Source organism: Talpa europaea (assembly GCF_964194135.1).
Source record: "Talpa europaea genome assembly, chromosome: 6".
NCBI lineage: Eukaryota > Metazoa > Chordata > Mammalia > Eulipotyphla > Talpidae > Talpa > Talpa europaea.
Genome location: NC_140072.1, coordinates 98,521,432 through 98,537,098, shown reverse-complemented (window position 1 = coordinate 98,537,098; position 15,667 = coordinate 98,521,432). Strand labels below are relative to the sequence as shown.

At 38.6% G+C, this 15,667-nt stretch overlaps 1 protein-coding gene across 1 annotated transcript in view; it reads right to left on the bottom strand.

Annotated features, from left to right (window-relative positions):
- Positions 1-15,667, bottom strand: part of EPSTI1 (epithelial stromal interaction 1) — a gene marked incomplete at both ends in the record, with an annotated part of 86,845 nt that overhangs the window by 57,732 nt on the left and 13,446 nt on the right. Inside the window, 3 exon segments of the mRNA XM_084234892.1 lie at positions 3,000-3,083; positions 4,386-4,444; positions 8,669-8,721. Coding sequence (XP_084091018.1) covers positions 3,000-3,083; positions 4,386-4,444; positions 8,669-8,721 — 196 coding nt within the window.

The window sequence follows — 15,667 nt, the reverse complement described above, 5'->3', positions numbered from 1 at the left end:
GATTTTTCAATGTTTATGTAAGGTTGGTGTTTGTATCACAAAGATTCCTTTGAAATCATTCTCTGGTGCTTTGGTCACAAAACCTGTCTGTTCTCTGAAAGATTCATGTCATAGAAGATGCATTAGAACAATTTGCTTTCACCATAGTTTTGGTAATTGAACTAATAAAGACACCACAGAAACTTTTCTTCTGAATCTCAAAAGGTAAATAATGCCTGTTTGGCTTGGTTAACTTTGTTGCAGGTGATGGAGTTGGGGGGTGGGATAGTAAAGACTCTTGAAGCTTTTATCTAATACTACAGTTACTATCAGTATCTCCTAGAACAATTCTGATATTTTAAGGGATAGAAAGCTCAGGGAAGAGTTGAGAAAGACAAAAATGGAGAAAGATACCCAAGTATCTGCAGGTTTTGTTCAAACCTCATCTCAAAGTTTAATACATTCTGGGCCTCCCTAGTGGCACAAGAGGTTAAGCACAGCACTATGAAGTAATCTGCAGCCTCTGAGTTCGATCCCTGCAGCATGAGTTCGATCCCTGGCCGGCCAGGGAGCAACCCACATGGCACAGCAGACCTCTTCTGTCTTGCACGCTGCTCCCCTCAGCAGTGTATTTCAGTCAGTCTGCCTGTTCTGTTCCCCACTCTGTCTCTGGTGAATCCTCTCACCCACCCGCGCCTCTGGCCTGTACGCCAGCTCTTGTGTGCACAAATAAATAAATCTTTAAAAAAAAGTTTAATACATTCAACATTTTTCTTTTCAAATACCTCTTCCTACACACATATCAAGGATCATCCTATTACAGAAAGCTACAATGAGATTTCTGCTCACTTTTGGCTAACCTTCCAAGACAGTAGGTGGCAAATGCTCCAAATGCCAAAGTAAAGAAATGGGACTCCTAAGTAGGTTCTGCAATGGGGTAACTGAAAACCAGTTCGGGGAACTTTAAGTAGGAACTTCCCTTGCCCTACAAAAGTGGCTGACTAGGTTAAACGGAGATGGGATCCTGAGGAAATATGTCTTTGTGAATTCCATTTCTATGGTCATGTTTGGGGAAGAAGGAATGTTTTTGTCAAGATGAGCAAGAAAGGTTTAATATAAATTCTTGGATAGCTCAGCCTGTATCTCCAACACTAAGGACCCTAGTGACGCCATTGCCAGGAAAGGCAAAGTCCAAAGGCCCAAGGCTGCCTTCAGATGGCAACTCAGACATTTCACCAAGAAGGTGGTTGAGTGCTAAGTAGCCTGGCTTCTGTACTCCCATTCTGGGTTGTCATGAGAGAGAATGACAATCTAAGGGATTTGCCCATGAAGCCATCCAGAGGAACAATGGAGCCCTGCAAAGACAGCCCACGAGAGCCAACTGGAAAGCCTCGTGCTGCCAGGAGGAAAGTGTATTATCTCCATCAGGAAAATCCAGGAGAGAGATGGATGGCAAGCAAGGTGGGACCTGCAGAACACACAGATCCCCAGGGGGGAATGTGCAGGAAGCACACACCAAAACTTGAAGAATCTATAATCAGTGCATTAGGAAGCCCTAACTCTCTGTTTCCCTTCTCCCTTTGACCTGGGAGGGGTCAGAGTCTCAATTCTTTGTGTTTTTTTTTTTTTTAAACCAAAACAGTCCTGGTCAAAGCAGGGAAGAAACTTTTATCTCTATTAGTAACCAAAGGTTGACTAGTACCTAAGAATGAACATTAACTATGGAAATGGTTTATGCCTAGAATTAGCTGTATAACTATATTTGAGAAAAAACAAAACAATCTAATTTCAGACAAAGAATATTAGGAAAACTAGTCTAAAATAACTGGTTTGAGGGGTCAATTTGGAAGGACAGAGATGTTTCCTGATCATACCCCTCAAATCTGATTTTTTCAGCATAAAGATGAGATTGACACCTTTCATAAGAAAAAAGAGGGATGTGGTTGATAATGTTAATTTGTTTCATTACATGATTTTCAAGTTAGTTTATTTTCACCTGGAAAGAAGTGTTTCTCTAAAACTATGGGACAGTGACTCCTGATTTTGTAGTAACTAAATCTGTGGAAACTATGTATCCAGTCCTTTAATTTCTCAGCTGCTGATGGAACAGAAAAGGGAAGAAAGGACATGAATGATACCAATTAGGTGGCATCCCCACTGAATGATCCAAGCACCAGGCAAAGGCTGCCCAAATGATTCACCACACAGGCAGCAGACGCTCAGAGGTCTCTACCTGTAGACTGAATACACAGGTAACGTTTCTTTTTATTCCTAACACTGAGTCCCTAGTTCACTCTCATCTGGGCTTTGGGATTGACTCTCCATTACATTTTTCACATTATCATTTAACTGCCATGATCAATGTGCTGTGATAGCTTTTGTCCACCCCCCACCCCCCCACTCTCCCCGCCCCCCTGGCTATGACAAGGTGTATGCAGCCCCCAGGTAAGTTTCATCAGAGCTGATTTTCATCCAAGAGGCTCTGAATTATCTAGCAATTAAGCCATCACTTGTGTGCCAGATCACTGTGGCATCACACGTCTGCTTCTTACAAAAAATCAGAAACAATATAGCTGCAGATTCAATGAGTTTCAACTTTAAATTCATTCCAGGGGCCTCTCTGGTGGTGCAAGGGTTGAGACGCAACCTATGAGGCTGTCAGCAGCCTCTGCAGCATGGGTTCAATTCCTGGCCAGCCAGGAAGCAACCCACATGGGCAGCAGACCTTTCCTGGCTCGCCCGCTGTTCCCCTCAGTAGTGTTCTTTGGTCAGTCTGTTCTGTTTCCCACTCTGTCTCTGGTGAATCCTCTCACCCCCGCCCCCCACGCCTCTGGCCTGTACCCCAGCTCTTTTATGTATAAATAAATAAATCTTAAAAAAAATTCATTCCATTCCAAGCAACAGCACCCAACAACCTATACCATCCATTCAAAGACTTCAAAGACGTGTAGGCAAGATGCTAAGAGGATCCTTGGGTGGCCCTGTGCTCACCCTTTCAGACAACAGGTCTGCAGGCTTACCTAGCTGACTTGGAGCCAGAGAAATTGTCTTTGCTCTGTGTTGTTCCTTCCACTTCTCCAGGTCCTCCAGCTCTTTCTCAGCAACTAAGCCAGGTGAGAAATACCAAATCGTTCATTATTAGTGTGAAAAACAAACCGGTCCCTTGAAACCATAACAAACAACCATCAGAGGACAGTTAACTACACCATTTAGTCCTAACCCCTCAGGGTCCCATGCACCTCTCTAAGGATCTTGAACATAAGGTGCAAATCTGAAGAACAGCCTGAGCTACTAAGTTAGCTTTTTCTCCTTTTCTGGCATTCTTAAAATCCTACACAAATTCATGTTCAATGAGCGTTTCCTATAGAGAACATGTGCTAAACTACTGTACTTTTATGTCAATAAGAACTTTTCACACACAGACAAACACATATACCCAGAAAATTCTGAGGGCCATACTCATTTTATTTTAAATGTTCCCCAAGATAATTATAACTACAAGGGGTGAGGGCTCTGCATTGCAGGGTTAGGGGGAGGGCAGCCTCCACTCTTGTTCCTGGAATGGAACCACTAGGCAGAGTGAGCCTTAAAGAACAGTGCTCAGTCCCTACATGTACATGTGAGTGACAACAGGGGGCGCCAGAGAGACACTAATTCTGTTCAGGTTCTGATCCTCATCCTTGCCATGAGACCTGATGGTTCCAAATGTCCACTTATGATGTTTTTTAGTTATTAGAGAAAAATACTTTATAAAATATTCAGGTATTTTGGAAGTTTTCAAGAACACAGAGCATGCTAAGTCTTACATTTCTGTTAGGTATTTAAGTCAAAATCTTGTGAGATGTCAGAACCTGTTGCAAGCAATGCCCATTGTCAGTCTCCATAACTGATCATAAGTTCTGCACTGACCTGCTTATACTACCAGGGAGCTACCTGTCTGGTGGAGACCCTTTAGAGAGTTGCCTTCCAGTTGTGCCAAGATCTGTCAACAGACAAATTTGTTCGTGGTCCATTTCACATATAATATGCTTATTTCAAAAGTAGTCATAGGCCTATAAAACTATCTGTAGCCAGCCCAACTTTACAGGAACTTTTGGCAATAGGTGTGAAATTGGATCTTTTGGCAATAGGTGTGAAGTTGTTTAAAGCCAACAGAAATCTGTACTCTACAATCATGCTTTGAGTTCTGCTATTAACACAGAGAAACAAATTTAGAAGCATTTATAATAGGGAAATTTTTTAAAGTATAATTAGCATTGCTAAAGATAAAATAAAAAAAAAGCTTGACGAGATCTGGAGAGTCTATACGAGTCAGAAAATAAAAATACGTCAGATCAAAGCAAATCAATTGTACTCTATAAGAAAATGAGAAGCAATCTAAATGTTAAATGAACAGATGTACATACTTCTTTGTATCTGTTTTCTTCGATTTTCATTTGGTATTATCAAAGTGTATGCTCCTGGGCTAGAATGAGAAGAAAAGATCTGCTTATTATCATGAGAAACTACTAATGCATATAAATCACCACACATTTTTCCTGCTGATATGCTGTATTTAGACAGGTATTTTGGAAGAGGACCATCTTCCAAGACCCTGGTCTGTTGTTCAGGAGCTTACAATCTACTTGTCAAAGTAAAACAAATACAAGCAATTGATGGAGAGTGACATGTGACAACTTCACAGTTGGCTCCTGGAGACTGAATTTATAGGAATCCATTGTTCCTGTAGGTGGCACTCATGGGCAAGTTCCTCTGAGATGCTTCTGGATAGACATTCTCTTCCCTGTGACCTACTCTGGGAGTATAGGAAACACTCAAGCATCCCCCCCCCCCCACCAAACTTCCCCCAACTGGGGTTGTATGCTCCTTGCAAGGCAGACATCTCCCAATGACCTATCTAAAAGCCAAATGGCAGTTTCGTGCTTTGGCCTTTGGCTCTTCTGGCCCTAGGGTCCACTGGACTCTTTGTTTTCCTGGGACAAAAGTTAGGCATAACCAGGAGCTCAAAGAAGCATAGGATCACTTCAAATGGGGGGAATCAGAGAAAACTTCATTTAAGGAAAAATATTCAACACTGACCCTCCCAGGTGGCACAAGGGGCTAAGGCGCGACCTATGAAACTGTCCACAGCCACTGCAGCATGAGTTCAATCCCCAGCCCTCCAGAGAGCAACCCACATGGCGCAGCAGACCTCTCCTGACTCACCCACTGCTCCCCTCAGCAGTGTATTTCAGTCAGTCTGCCTGTTCTGTTCCCCACTGTCTCTGGTGAATCCTCTCACCCTCCACACCTCTGGCCTGTACCCCAGTTCTTGGATGCATAAATAAATAAATCTTTAAAAAATGTATTCAGCACTGAGATACCAGAGAGCTACTAAGATATGGTGAGTTTTTTGAGGGCATAAATTGCCCTTAATTGATCTGTATACATCCAGCCCTGCACAGTACTGGACATAAGTAGCTACTTGATGAATGCAGACTGGATTGACATGCAATGATGCCCACAGACACCATCTATGAGTCTGTCCCAGTGGTAACTCTTCTTTGAGATGATGTACATGGTCCCAAAAAAGTATGAATGTGTCATAAAGCAAAATTATAGCACAACAACAGACTGCAGCATACATGTGGATACAGTTTTAGGGGCAATACTATGGATAAACACAATCAGCTTATAAACGTAGGTTTTTAAAAATCCCAGACTCTTAGAAAGCTCTCTTTACAACACACAATGTATAATTTCAAAGGACAAATTAACAAAGATTGAATGGCAGAGGCCACAAGAGCAGATTAACAGAAGTCATTTCTTCCTTATCTCATTTTCTTAGCAGCAAACCTTCAGCCAGCTTCAAACTGGGCTTTAATTTTAGACTTATAAATGGGAGAAATGCAACCACCTTTGCATGCAAATGGGACTGCTGGATGCCCAATTATCTAATGTATATCAGCAGACACTGCATGGGTAGCATAGCATGCATGCAACGTTATGAATACAAAATTAGGAGAGTGCAGCTGGAAATTAATCCCTAGTCCATTGCATATTCTTGGTTCACCTTAAAGATTTTTCATTCTTCAATTGCCAGCACTTTATAGGAACTTGAGAAGTGCAATTTTTTGGGTATCTGTAAACTTGAACATAATGCAATAGTGAACCATTCTGTTGAATCTTAAAGGTGAAACACAAGATACAGGATTTCAATACCAATCAAGAAACAACTACACAATCCTCAATGTCCAGTGACAATGTGATACAGCTTCTGTAGGATCTGACTATACTCCAGACCCACTAGTTCTCAAACTTTAGCTGCATCAGAATCACCTGGAGAATTTGCTAGTGTGCAGAGCTGATTCAATTGGCCTCAGGTGGGGTCTAGTAACATGCAGTTGTAATGAGTTCCCAGGTCATGTTGATGTTTTTGATAAGGGGAATTTGGGACTAAGAGGGAATTTAAGGATTAATAAATCATTGATACAAATACAGAGGTAAAATCATATGCCAAAGATCACAAGACTGATGAAACAACAGTACTGAGACTCAAACCCATCACTTTTGACTTAGACAAGTTGGGTATCTGATTCTGACTTTTTCAGCTAAATATAGAAAGCATAAAATATGACTGTCTTTCAAGCTGAAAAACTAACCCTTGAAAGCTGACAACAGAACTGAAATACAAAGAATAGAAGGGAGTGTGGAGGGAGAAGAACAAAGAGGGAAGAAAGCACACAATGCTGTCTGGTGGTGGAACATGAGTGAATGGGTGATGGGTATACTATTGTGGAAATACCTGAGAGGGGTATTCCAATTCAACTACAAATAAACTACGTTAAAAATAATTAAAGACAGTTATATATTTTATTTAACATCAGCTTTTTGATTGACTTCCAAAGTAACTTGCTTAACTGAACACCTACAATGGACTTGTTGCATTAGGGGATTATGAGGATTGAGAGGATATTTTTAAGAACAGATACAGATACCAACTACTTTGACATCACTTATACTTAGGAACAATTCATGACACCAGTGGAGCACACTGCAAGGATATTCAAAAAAGTGGCAAAGTGGAATGATGTAAGAAGTGAGAAGAGCATTATAGGAAGTCTAGAGGGGTAGAAAACTTCAGAGAAGATGAATAGCAAGTTAAGGCTTAAAGGACAGGATCTGAAATGGCAAAAAGTGATTTATTGCCAGGCTTTTGCTAAAAGTAGCTTCACAGAGAATTTTCCAGGTTCCACAGGTCTCTCTTATGAAAATGGTAGAAAGGTATGGAAAGAAAAAAATCAATCTATTTGTCAAAGATTTTATTCTACAATATCTAATCTAACTTTAAGTCTGACAACATCATGCTAGAATCTTTGGTTTCAGGAACACAACAGTGATCAATCTCTCATGAATGTGAGTAACCCTATGAGTACCTAGACATAGCACAGAGTCAGAAAAAGAAGGAAAGAATTATCCAGGCTTGAAATCAGAGGCTTTTAATTGAAAGCATTTAAACATAACCCCAGGCTCAAGGACAGTGTGACCAGTAATAAATGTTTTATGTTAGGGATTCCTTAGCAACCTTTTCAACAATATTTTATTGGCTAAAAAATGCCAACTCTGAATCATAATATTCAGAAGAAAGCGTTGCCAAGTAATTGAGCAACATTCCTCTAACTTGCTATAGGAAAAGTGATATAAGTCTAAAGACCTGCTTTAGTTATTATTTAATAACATGTGACAGAGTGTAATGTCTTGGTAGATATATGTATCCGTTCCTCCTCTCTCGGCTTTTCCTTGACATGAATAACAAGTATAACTTATTCATGTTTTCAGCCAATTAGCTTCCACCCACAGCAAGGACCTCTGCTGTTTTAACCTCCACGCCATCCCTTTCAACAGTTTGTCTCTCAAAGCCTCTGATCTCAACCAGCCCAATCTACCTATACTTGGTATTCTGATCATTTCCTGATTAAGCAACATTCAAGCTACTGAAATAAATGTGTATCTTGGAAAATGAGCTTCCTTAATTACCTCATTGAAATTTAATGAAATATCTCAGTTTGTAAGATTATTTTCACTTTCCAACAGCTCATCTCAATGAGCTATACAGAAACATGAAAGAATAGCACGGGTCAAAAAGAAAAAAACATGGTTTTCTGCACCATAAAAAAAAAAATGTAAGAAAACTTCATTTAAGAAATGTTTTCCTATGAGGTCTCTTCTGAGTTACACAACTGCTTCTCTTGTGTACATTCTTGCACAATTTTTATAATGCCTCATCAATAAAAACTTAATGAAAAAATGTTATGTTGAAGTTGTGAAAAATATCTTGGCTGGCTAGGAGTATTATATAAATATATGCCCTGGTGTGTACAAACTGCAGCAGATGTAATTTAAACTTCTAATTAGGAACAACATTGGTTTTACTGGGGAAAAAAGGTAGTCAGGGACAAAATTCAGAAATATGTAGAAGATAAAGTTATAAATAGATCATTTCAAACAGAATAGCAGACATGTAAAGTTTACCATTCAACCAAAAAATTCGTTTGAGGTTTTCATAGTCAATAAAACCTTATCCTTGGTGAAACTGAAAAAAAAAAAAAAGGAAGGTAATCAAAGGCACAGGATAGAGATTTATTTTCTAGCTATGGCTTTCCATATTGGATTCTGCTATATATATTCAGTGCAGGAATATGAAACTTACTGGTTTTGGCCAATATGAGTGAAAATTCCTGAAACATTCAGGTTTCCAAAAGCCTATAAAAGATCCCCGTGCAAAAGAAAAAACAAGATCAAATTGACTAATCATCCTTGACCCTTAAGTCTATTACATCAGCCCCCATCCAGCACTCCACATCTTCAATGTGGAAGCGTTTGTGAATGCTCTTTGACCTCAGAACTGCAGAGCCCAAGACACTGTCTGCATACCCACGAGTCTGATGGGAAGCTGGTTAGTTCTACAATTCACAGTTTTTGTTAGAGGACTGAACACATAGCAGAGAAGAAATATGAACAAGAGATCATCAGGTCATTAGTGTCTTTGTTCACAGAATGCCTTTATGGAAAGTAGAAAGAGGTACACACACACACACACACACACACACGCGCGCGCGCGCGCACACCCACACATATCCATCCATCCCAGGATTCCCATGCAGACCCCATGACTTAGTGAAATATGGGAAATTTATGCAAATTAAAGAACAAGTATCTTTCAGGTGGAAAGGACACATGTATTTCAGCTTTATAAATACATTAGCCAGACAACTTTGTGCAATTACCAACCTGAACAAACATAGAGTAGACCTGAAAAATTCATATTTCTTCACTAAAAGAACATACACATATTATATATGATAACAACTATGAAAAGAGGATGTAATAAGGATTCATTCTAAAGATACAAAGAATATATATAAAGCACATTATTATACAGACTGTATTTAAAAAATGAACAATTAACGAGCAGAGATGAAGACCAACTGCTTCCTCAATAAAAATAACTGCAAGGAATTCAAAATATCAGAATATATAGATGTCCATTCTGGAATTTGATTTGACCCTACCTGTAAGCTAATTCACCTTTCAGCCCGTTACAGTATTTTGGATGCTGGCAGAAGACATTAGACTACTGGATCAGAGACAAAGGAATTTATTTTTCATGACACAGCACCAGCATGAGCACCAGCATGTTTACATTTGTTTTCTCTGGGCTCCAGTGTTTTTTTTGGGGGGGGGTATGTGGAGGCTGTACATGCTGTGTCTGCATCCAGCTGAAGAACACTGAGTTGGGGGATCCTCAATTTTCACAGCAGGTCATACCAAGCCACATCTTTGCCCTAAAGAGAGTGTACTTCATCTCTCAAGGTTCCCAGCTACATAACAATCTGAGGAATGTTCCAGGTTAATAGGTAGTATACCTGGTAGTATACCTGGTGAGGGAGCCCAAGGAAGTCTGTCTTTACCAACATGACAATATTTAGGATTAGTAATCTTTAAAGAACGTCTGAGTAATAAAGAAATTGGCATCTGAATAGATTATCAAATGGGCTAGTCATGCTATAATCATTACTATTATTAACAGACAAATTTTTGATTACGTCTACATCTTAAACATTGTTCCCAAAGGTTTTCTAAAACTTAAGGGGAAAAACAGAAATATAAAACATAAGGGATTTATAACCAGTTCTCCACGAAGAACACTGAAAGAAATTTTATTTCTCATTTTGAAAGTAACATATGCTCATAGAAAAAAATACAGAAAATCATTTTTAGATCAGTTAAAAATCACTTATAATCCCACCCCTTAGAGATCACTAATTACAATTTTATTTGGGTACATTTCAGTCTAATTTCTACCCTATGCATACTATTGCACTGCTGCAATCATATCATAAGTCCAATTTTAAAACACTTTCACTCATAAGTAGTTTTCCCAATTATGCATATAACAAAATTAATATTAAATGACTACATAAAATTTCAACATGGATGCCTCATAATGTAACTACTCATTTAACCATTTAAATTGTTTGAATTGTTCACTGTTACAAACAATCCTAAACTACATATAAAACATAAAGCTTCACAGAGATTATCCAGAAGAAAACTCAACCCTGTAAAGTCAGTATGCTAAATAGGAATGTGGACTACATTTAAATTTTTCTTCCTTACATAGCCCATTTGCATTTCTAAAATCCCAGAGACAATTTGATCATATGATTCCTTCTTGTGCTTATCCTTGACTGACCCTAATTCTTTTTTTTTTTTTTTAAGATTTATTTATTTCTACAATAAATGCGCAGGAGGGGGAGAGGATTCCCCAGAGACAGAGCGGGGAACAGAACAGGCAGACTGATGAAGTATACTGCTGAGGGGAGCAGCGGGCAAGAAAGGAGAGGTCTGCCACGACATGTGGGATTCTCGCTGGCCGGCTGGGATCAAACCTGCGCTGCAGAGGCTACGGACTACTTCACAGCACTGCACTCAACCGCCTGCGCCACCAGCGAGGCCCATGACCTTAATTCTTAAACTAGGAAAGATGCTGGTTCTACCTAACCATTCATTTTCACCTCCATATTAATAGTACTCCTATATTATTCAGATTGATGATATGGCCAAATAAAATACTATAGTCCCCAATTTTCTTTATGGCTAGGTATAACCATGTGATTAAGTTTGAAAAAATTGAATTATCAAGTTAGAGCCATTGAGAAGAATTTCTAGAAAAGCTCCTTCAAATAAAGTTTAGTAGGAAGAGCTTTTTTGCTGTCACCCCCCTTCCTGGAAGGCTGACAAGGCAGCTGGTACTCTGGTACCTATGCTTGTCAATAAGGTAACCTGAAGATGAAGACATGCATCAGAAATAGCAAGGTGGAAAGAAAAAAAAAAAAAGAAAGAAATAGCAAAGTGGAAAGGCAGACATAAACTGCTCTCTGTGACTATAAAACCACCACGCTAATGGTAATCCATTGCCAAAATTGATACGCCTTAAACCCTAATTCTGTTACTTGCTAACTATTCTATGCATATTACTTAGTTTTTCTATTTTTCTACCTATGAAATGGGCATAACAATGGTCTACCTTTCAGAGTATAGATATAAAGTGCTTAGAACAATTACTAGGAATTACAGTTGCTAGGAAATAAATGCTTTATTACGGATGCCTGTTATTTGTATTTGATCAGTCCTGGACTACCTACCTTCAGACTTTATTTTATAGCCTTCTATGCTTAAGACATTTATTCTGGGATATATATTTTTATTATATGTAATTATATTTACACATGTTTTGTGTAATAGATGTTCTATTTTATTACATTGAATAGAACCAAGCTTTTTTTAATGCGGTGACTGAATCCCTTTGCTGACTCTTCTTCTACAACAGATGTACTAGTTTTTCTGACTTTCTGTTTACATTTCTGGCTCTGGCTCTTCTTCTAACATCTATATCCCATATTACTGATTCTCTGTTCATTCTGTGTCCCAGGAGTAAAAAGAACCACTGCATGAAACAAAGTGTATTGATAGACAGCATCTCATTAAAAGTTATCAGCTAGTTTTCCCCTTCAAAAGATAATAGGGTTCTGAATCTAGATTTTTCCCTTAAATTATTTATTGAAATCTAATATACCTAGGGTAAGCTGAAGAAATCTTAAGTATAAGCTTTGCAACAAACTTCCTATTAACTTCTCCAGATTCCAAAAGAATAGACTCACAATTAACTTTAGAATACTATCTAAAATTATGGATGGTTTCCCCAAACTTATATGCTAAATTTTAAGCCTACAAAACAAAATGAAAATCTTAGTAAAATGAAAACCCATATACTATTTACCTATTTACCAACAGTTAATGTTTTGCCACATTCGCTTTTTTTCTCTTTTCCCCTTTATTGTTTTTTCTGAAGCAAATGAAAACAAGCTGCAAAGTCAGAACACATCACTGCAAAATACTTCAGCAGGGATCTCCAAGGAGCAAAGGCATTCTCCTCCCTAAACATAACTATTAATATTACACTCAAGGAAACAAATATTAAAAACACCATTGGCTAATAGCCATATTCCAACTTCCAAATTGTTCCAATTTTTTTTTCATTTTTTAAAATTTTATGTATATTTTTACATTTTTATTTTTTGCACAATGTATGCATTTTCATCTTGGTTATATTTCCCATACAATTCCCACCCCCCTTATTTTGACCCTAATCCTTCCACCCTCCCCCCCTTACTGTGTCTCTGGTTCATAGTTGCTTGTTGATTTTGATTTTTACTTTATTATAATTAGTCTTTTTCCTGGTCCCTTATTTAGGTTTTCTAATTCCTACTATGAGTGAGACCATCCGGTATTTTTCTTTTTCTTTCTGGCTTATTTCACTGAGCATGATCCCTTCCAGCTTCATCCATGTTGCTGCAAATTGCATGAGTTTATCTTTTTTGGTTGCTGAGTAATATTCCATTGTGTATATGTACCACATTTTCTTGATCCAGTCATCTACTTTTGGGCATTTAGGTTGTTTCCATAGCTTAGCTTGTTCCAATGTTTTAAATATTCTCCTTCCCCTTCCCTCACTCTGGATCCAGTGATACATTACACACTTAGAGACTTTTAGACTCCTATAGCCTAGAACTATTCCCAAACATGTTTCTTCCTCTCATGACTGACATTTTGCAGAGCCCAGGAATGATAGTTCATGCTATGTGTCAACTTTAGGGGCCATGAGATACCCAGCTACCCAGTAAAACATTTCTGGGTATGTTTGCATATTTCTGGAAGATACTAGCACTTGAATCAATGGGCTGAGTAAAGGAAACCTCCCTCCCTGAAGTGGGTGAGCATCATTCAATTTTTTGAAGGTCTGAATAGTACAAAGAGGCAGAGGAAGGTTGGATCCATTCTCTGCCATATCGTGAACTAAACCATTTTCTCCTGCCCTCTATGGGCCTGCACTAAGGCCCTCAGGTTTGAGTGGAATCTGCACCATCAGCTCCCTTGTTTTCGGGCCTCATGAAATACATCACCAGCTTTTCTGGGTCTCCAGTTTGCAGAGAGCAGGTCAGGGGTCTTCTCAGCCTCCACAAGCTTGTGAACCAATTCTTCACAATAGAAATGGTGTTAGCTGGTGTTATGTAAATCACTGGTCTGTTTCTCTTCAGAACCCTGGCTAATAAACCAGGTAAATTGTCTTATAGCATTTATAGAATGACTCACAATTTGAATTTAAGGAAGTGATATTCTCATGATTATATATTCATATTAAACATTTTTGGAAAGAACACTACATGGAGATATTGTCCAAGAATCCATTATAAGAACAAAGGTTCTTTGCTTGTACAAGTGAAATGTGGAAAAACATTTTCTGCCTATACCACAGTGTTGCTGACTCTGAAGGGTCTTTGCCTGGCTTTCACCAACTAATTCCACACAAGCTTTGAAAGAACCAATAAATAAGCAAGGGTCATTTCTTGTGGATCACACAACAGGGCAAGAGCCACATTGCTGAGTTCAAACTGGTGGGTGCCTGGATTTGATGGGACTCATCACCAGGTCAGGGTGGTGGGAAGAGGAGCACCAGCTGATCAGGGTTTTGTAAGCCGGGTGTTAGCTGGACTGGGAGGTTTTCTAGCTTGGGTTTCAGGACCTTTAAGCACTCGTAAGTACATGGTCTCACATTTAATTCCCTGACCACCAAACCCCACTATAAGGGAAAGGAGATCCCAGTTGACTAGATTTTCAACAACAGGAAGGTAACAAACAAGGACCAAGTTAAAATCCAACAACACAAGCAAAGGACCATCTGCCAGGGGTGTTGTAATACCAGCAGTGACACATTGAAATAAAGACTGAAAGAGACCTTATCTGCTTCTTCTGTCACCTTCTATTGACAGAATAGATCAAGACAGAGAACAAGGGGAAAAGTGACTCTTAAGACTCCTATTTTTGGCATAAACAATCATAGAGCAGAACCTACCCTGCTTGACGTGTTTATTTCTAAGGCTTGAAATTGCAAGGGGCTTTTTCCATATTATTTTTATAATGTTTGAGTTTTCATACAAATATGACTTTTATAATCAGGTGAAAAAATGCCAAATATTTTTAAATGAAGAAATTTTTTTTAAAGAAAGCTTAAAGCAGGGGCTCAGAGTTTTACCCCCCCCCCCAAGATTAGATAGCATGGGATTCTGCTCTCACTAGTCCCACAGCAAAGCAATCACCAGGCAATACTAGTCCATCAGTTTTAATGATGGTAAATGTACTCAATTTTTTCTATAGGATTTTAATGGATTGCCTTTTAAGTGTTCCTGTTGGAGGGGGCTGTATTACAAACTTTACAGAACAAAGGAACCAACATCAAGTGATTCTCTGATAGAGAACAGACCCTTCAAGAGCTGTCTTCACCTTTTGATGATTTTTTTCCGGTTAAGCTTTTGTTTCAAATTCAAATACATTCGGAATAGATGCAATTAACCTTAACAATATGTATAACCTTACAGCACTCTACTGACTTTGAAGTAAGTAACCTTACTGTGTAATTGAACTAAGTTTCTTTTTTTCCCCCTCATTTCTGCTATGCTTCCGCTGATTATTATAGGTATTATGAGTTTTCAAGCTTTCATCATCCTGTTGATTTATTGTTTCACTGTTTCAGCTGTCAAAGACTTTTTGAGAAATACTTATTCATTTTTGATGATATTGTATTTGAACAAAAATGATTCCTCCCCAAGACTTGGTAGGTTGCAAATGTATACCATACTGACGAGTGGAATCTCACGTAGAAAAGTTGAAAATCATTCTAAACAGAACAATAATTTCTATCCTACTGCATATACAGGAAGGTAAATTTGATCTAATCAAACCAAAATGTCTTTTCTTTCCATTCACTCCAATAACCTCTTCTGCCATGCATAGAACTATGCTTTTCACGCTGTAGGTATGGGCCATGATAATGAGTCATGAAATCAATTTAACGGATTTATTTTTAATGAATAAAAATAGAAAATGTCAGAGTACAACCCATATAATAAGGGTGAGGATTGTTGTGAAGTTTTATTCAGTTACATACAGTTTCATATGCACACACACATGTACTAGGGCTAATTATTCCAGGTTATGGTCAGAAGTCTGGAAGACAGTGTGCTGTTTAGTTTGCACAAAAATGGTGACAGTGACAGAACTGCACTAATGCAAGCCCACCAAGTTGTCA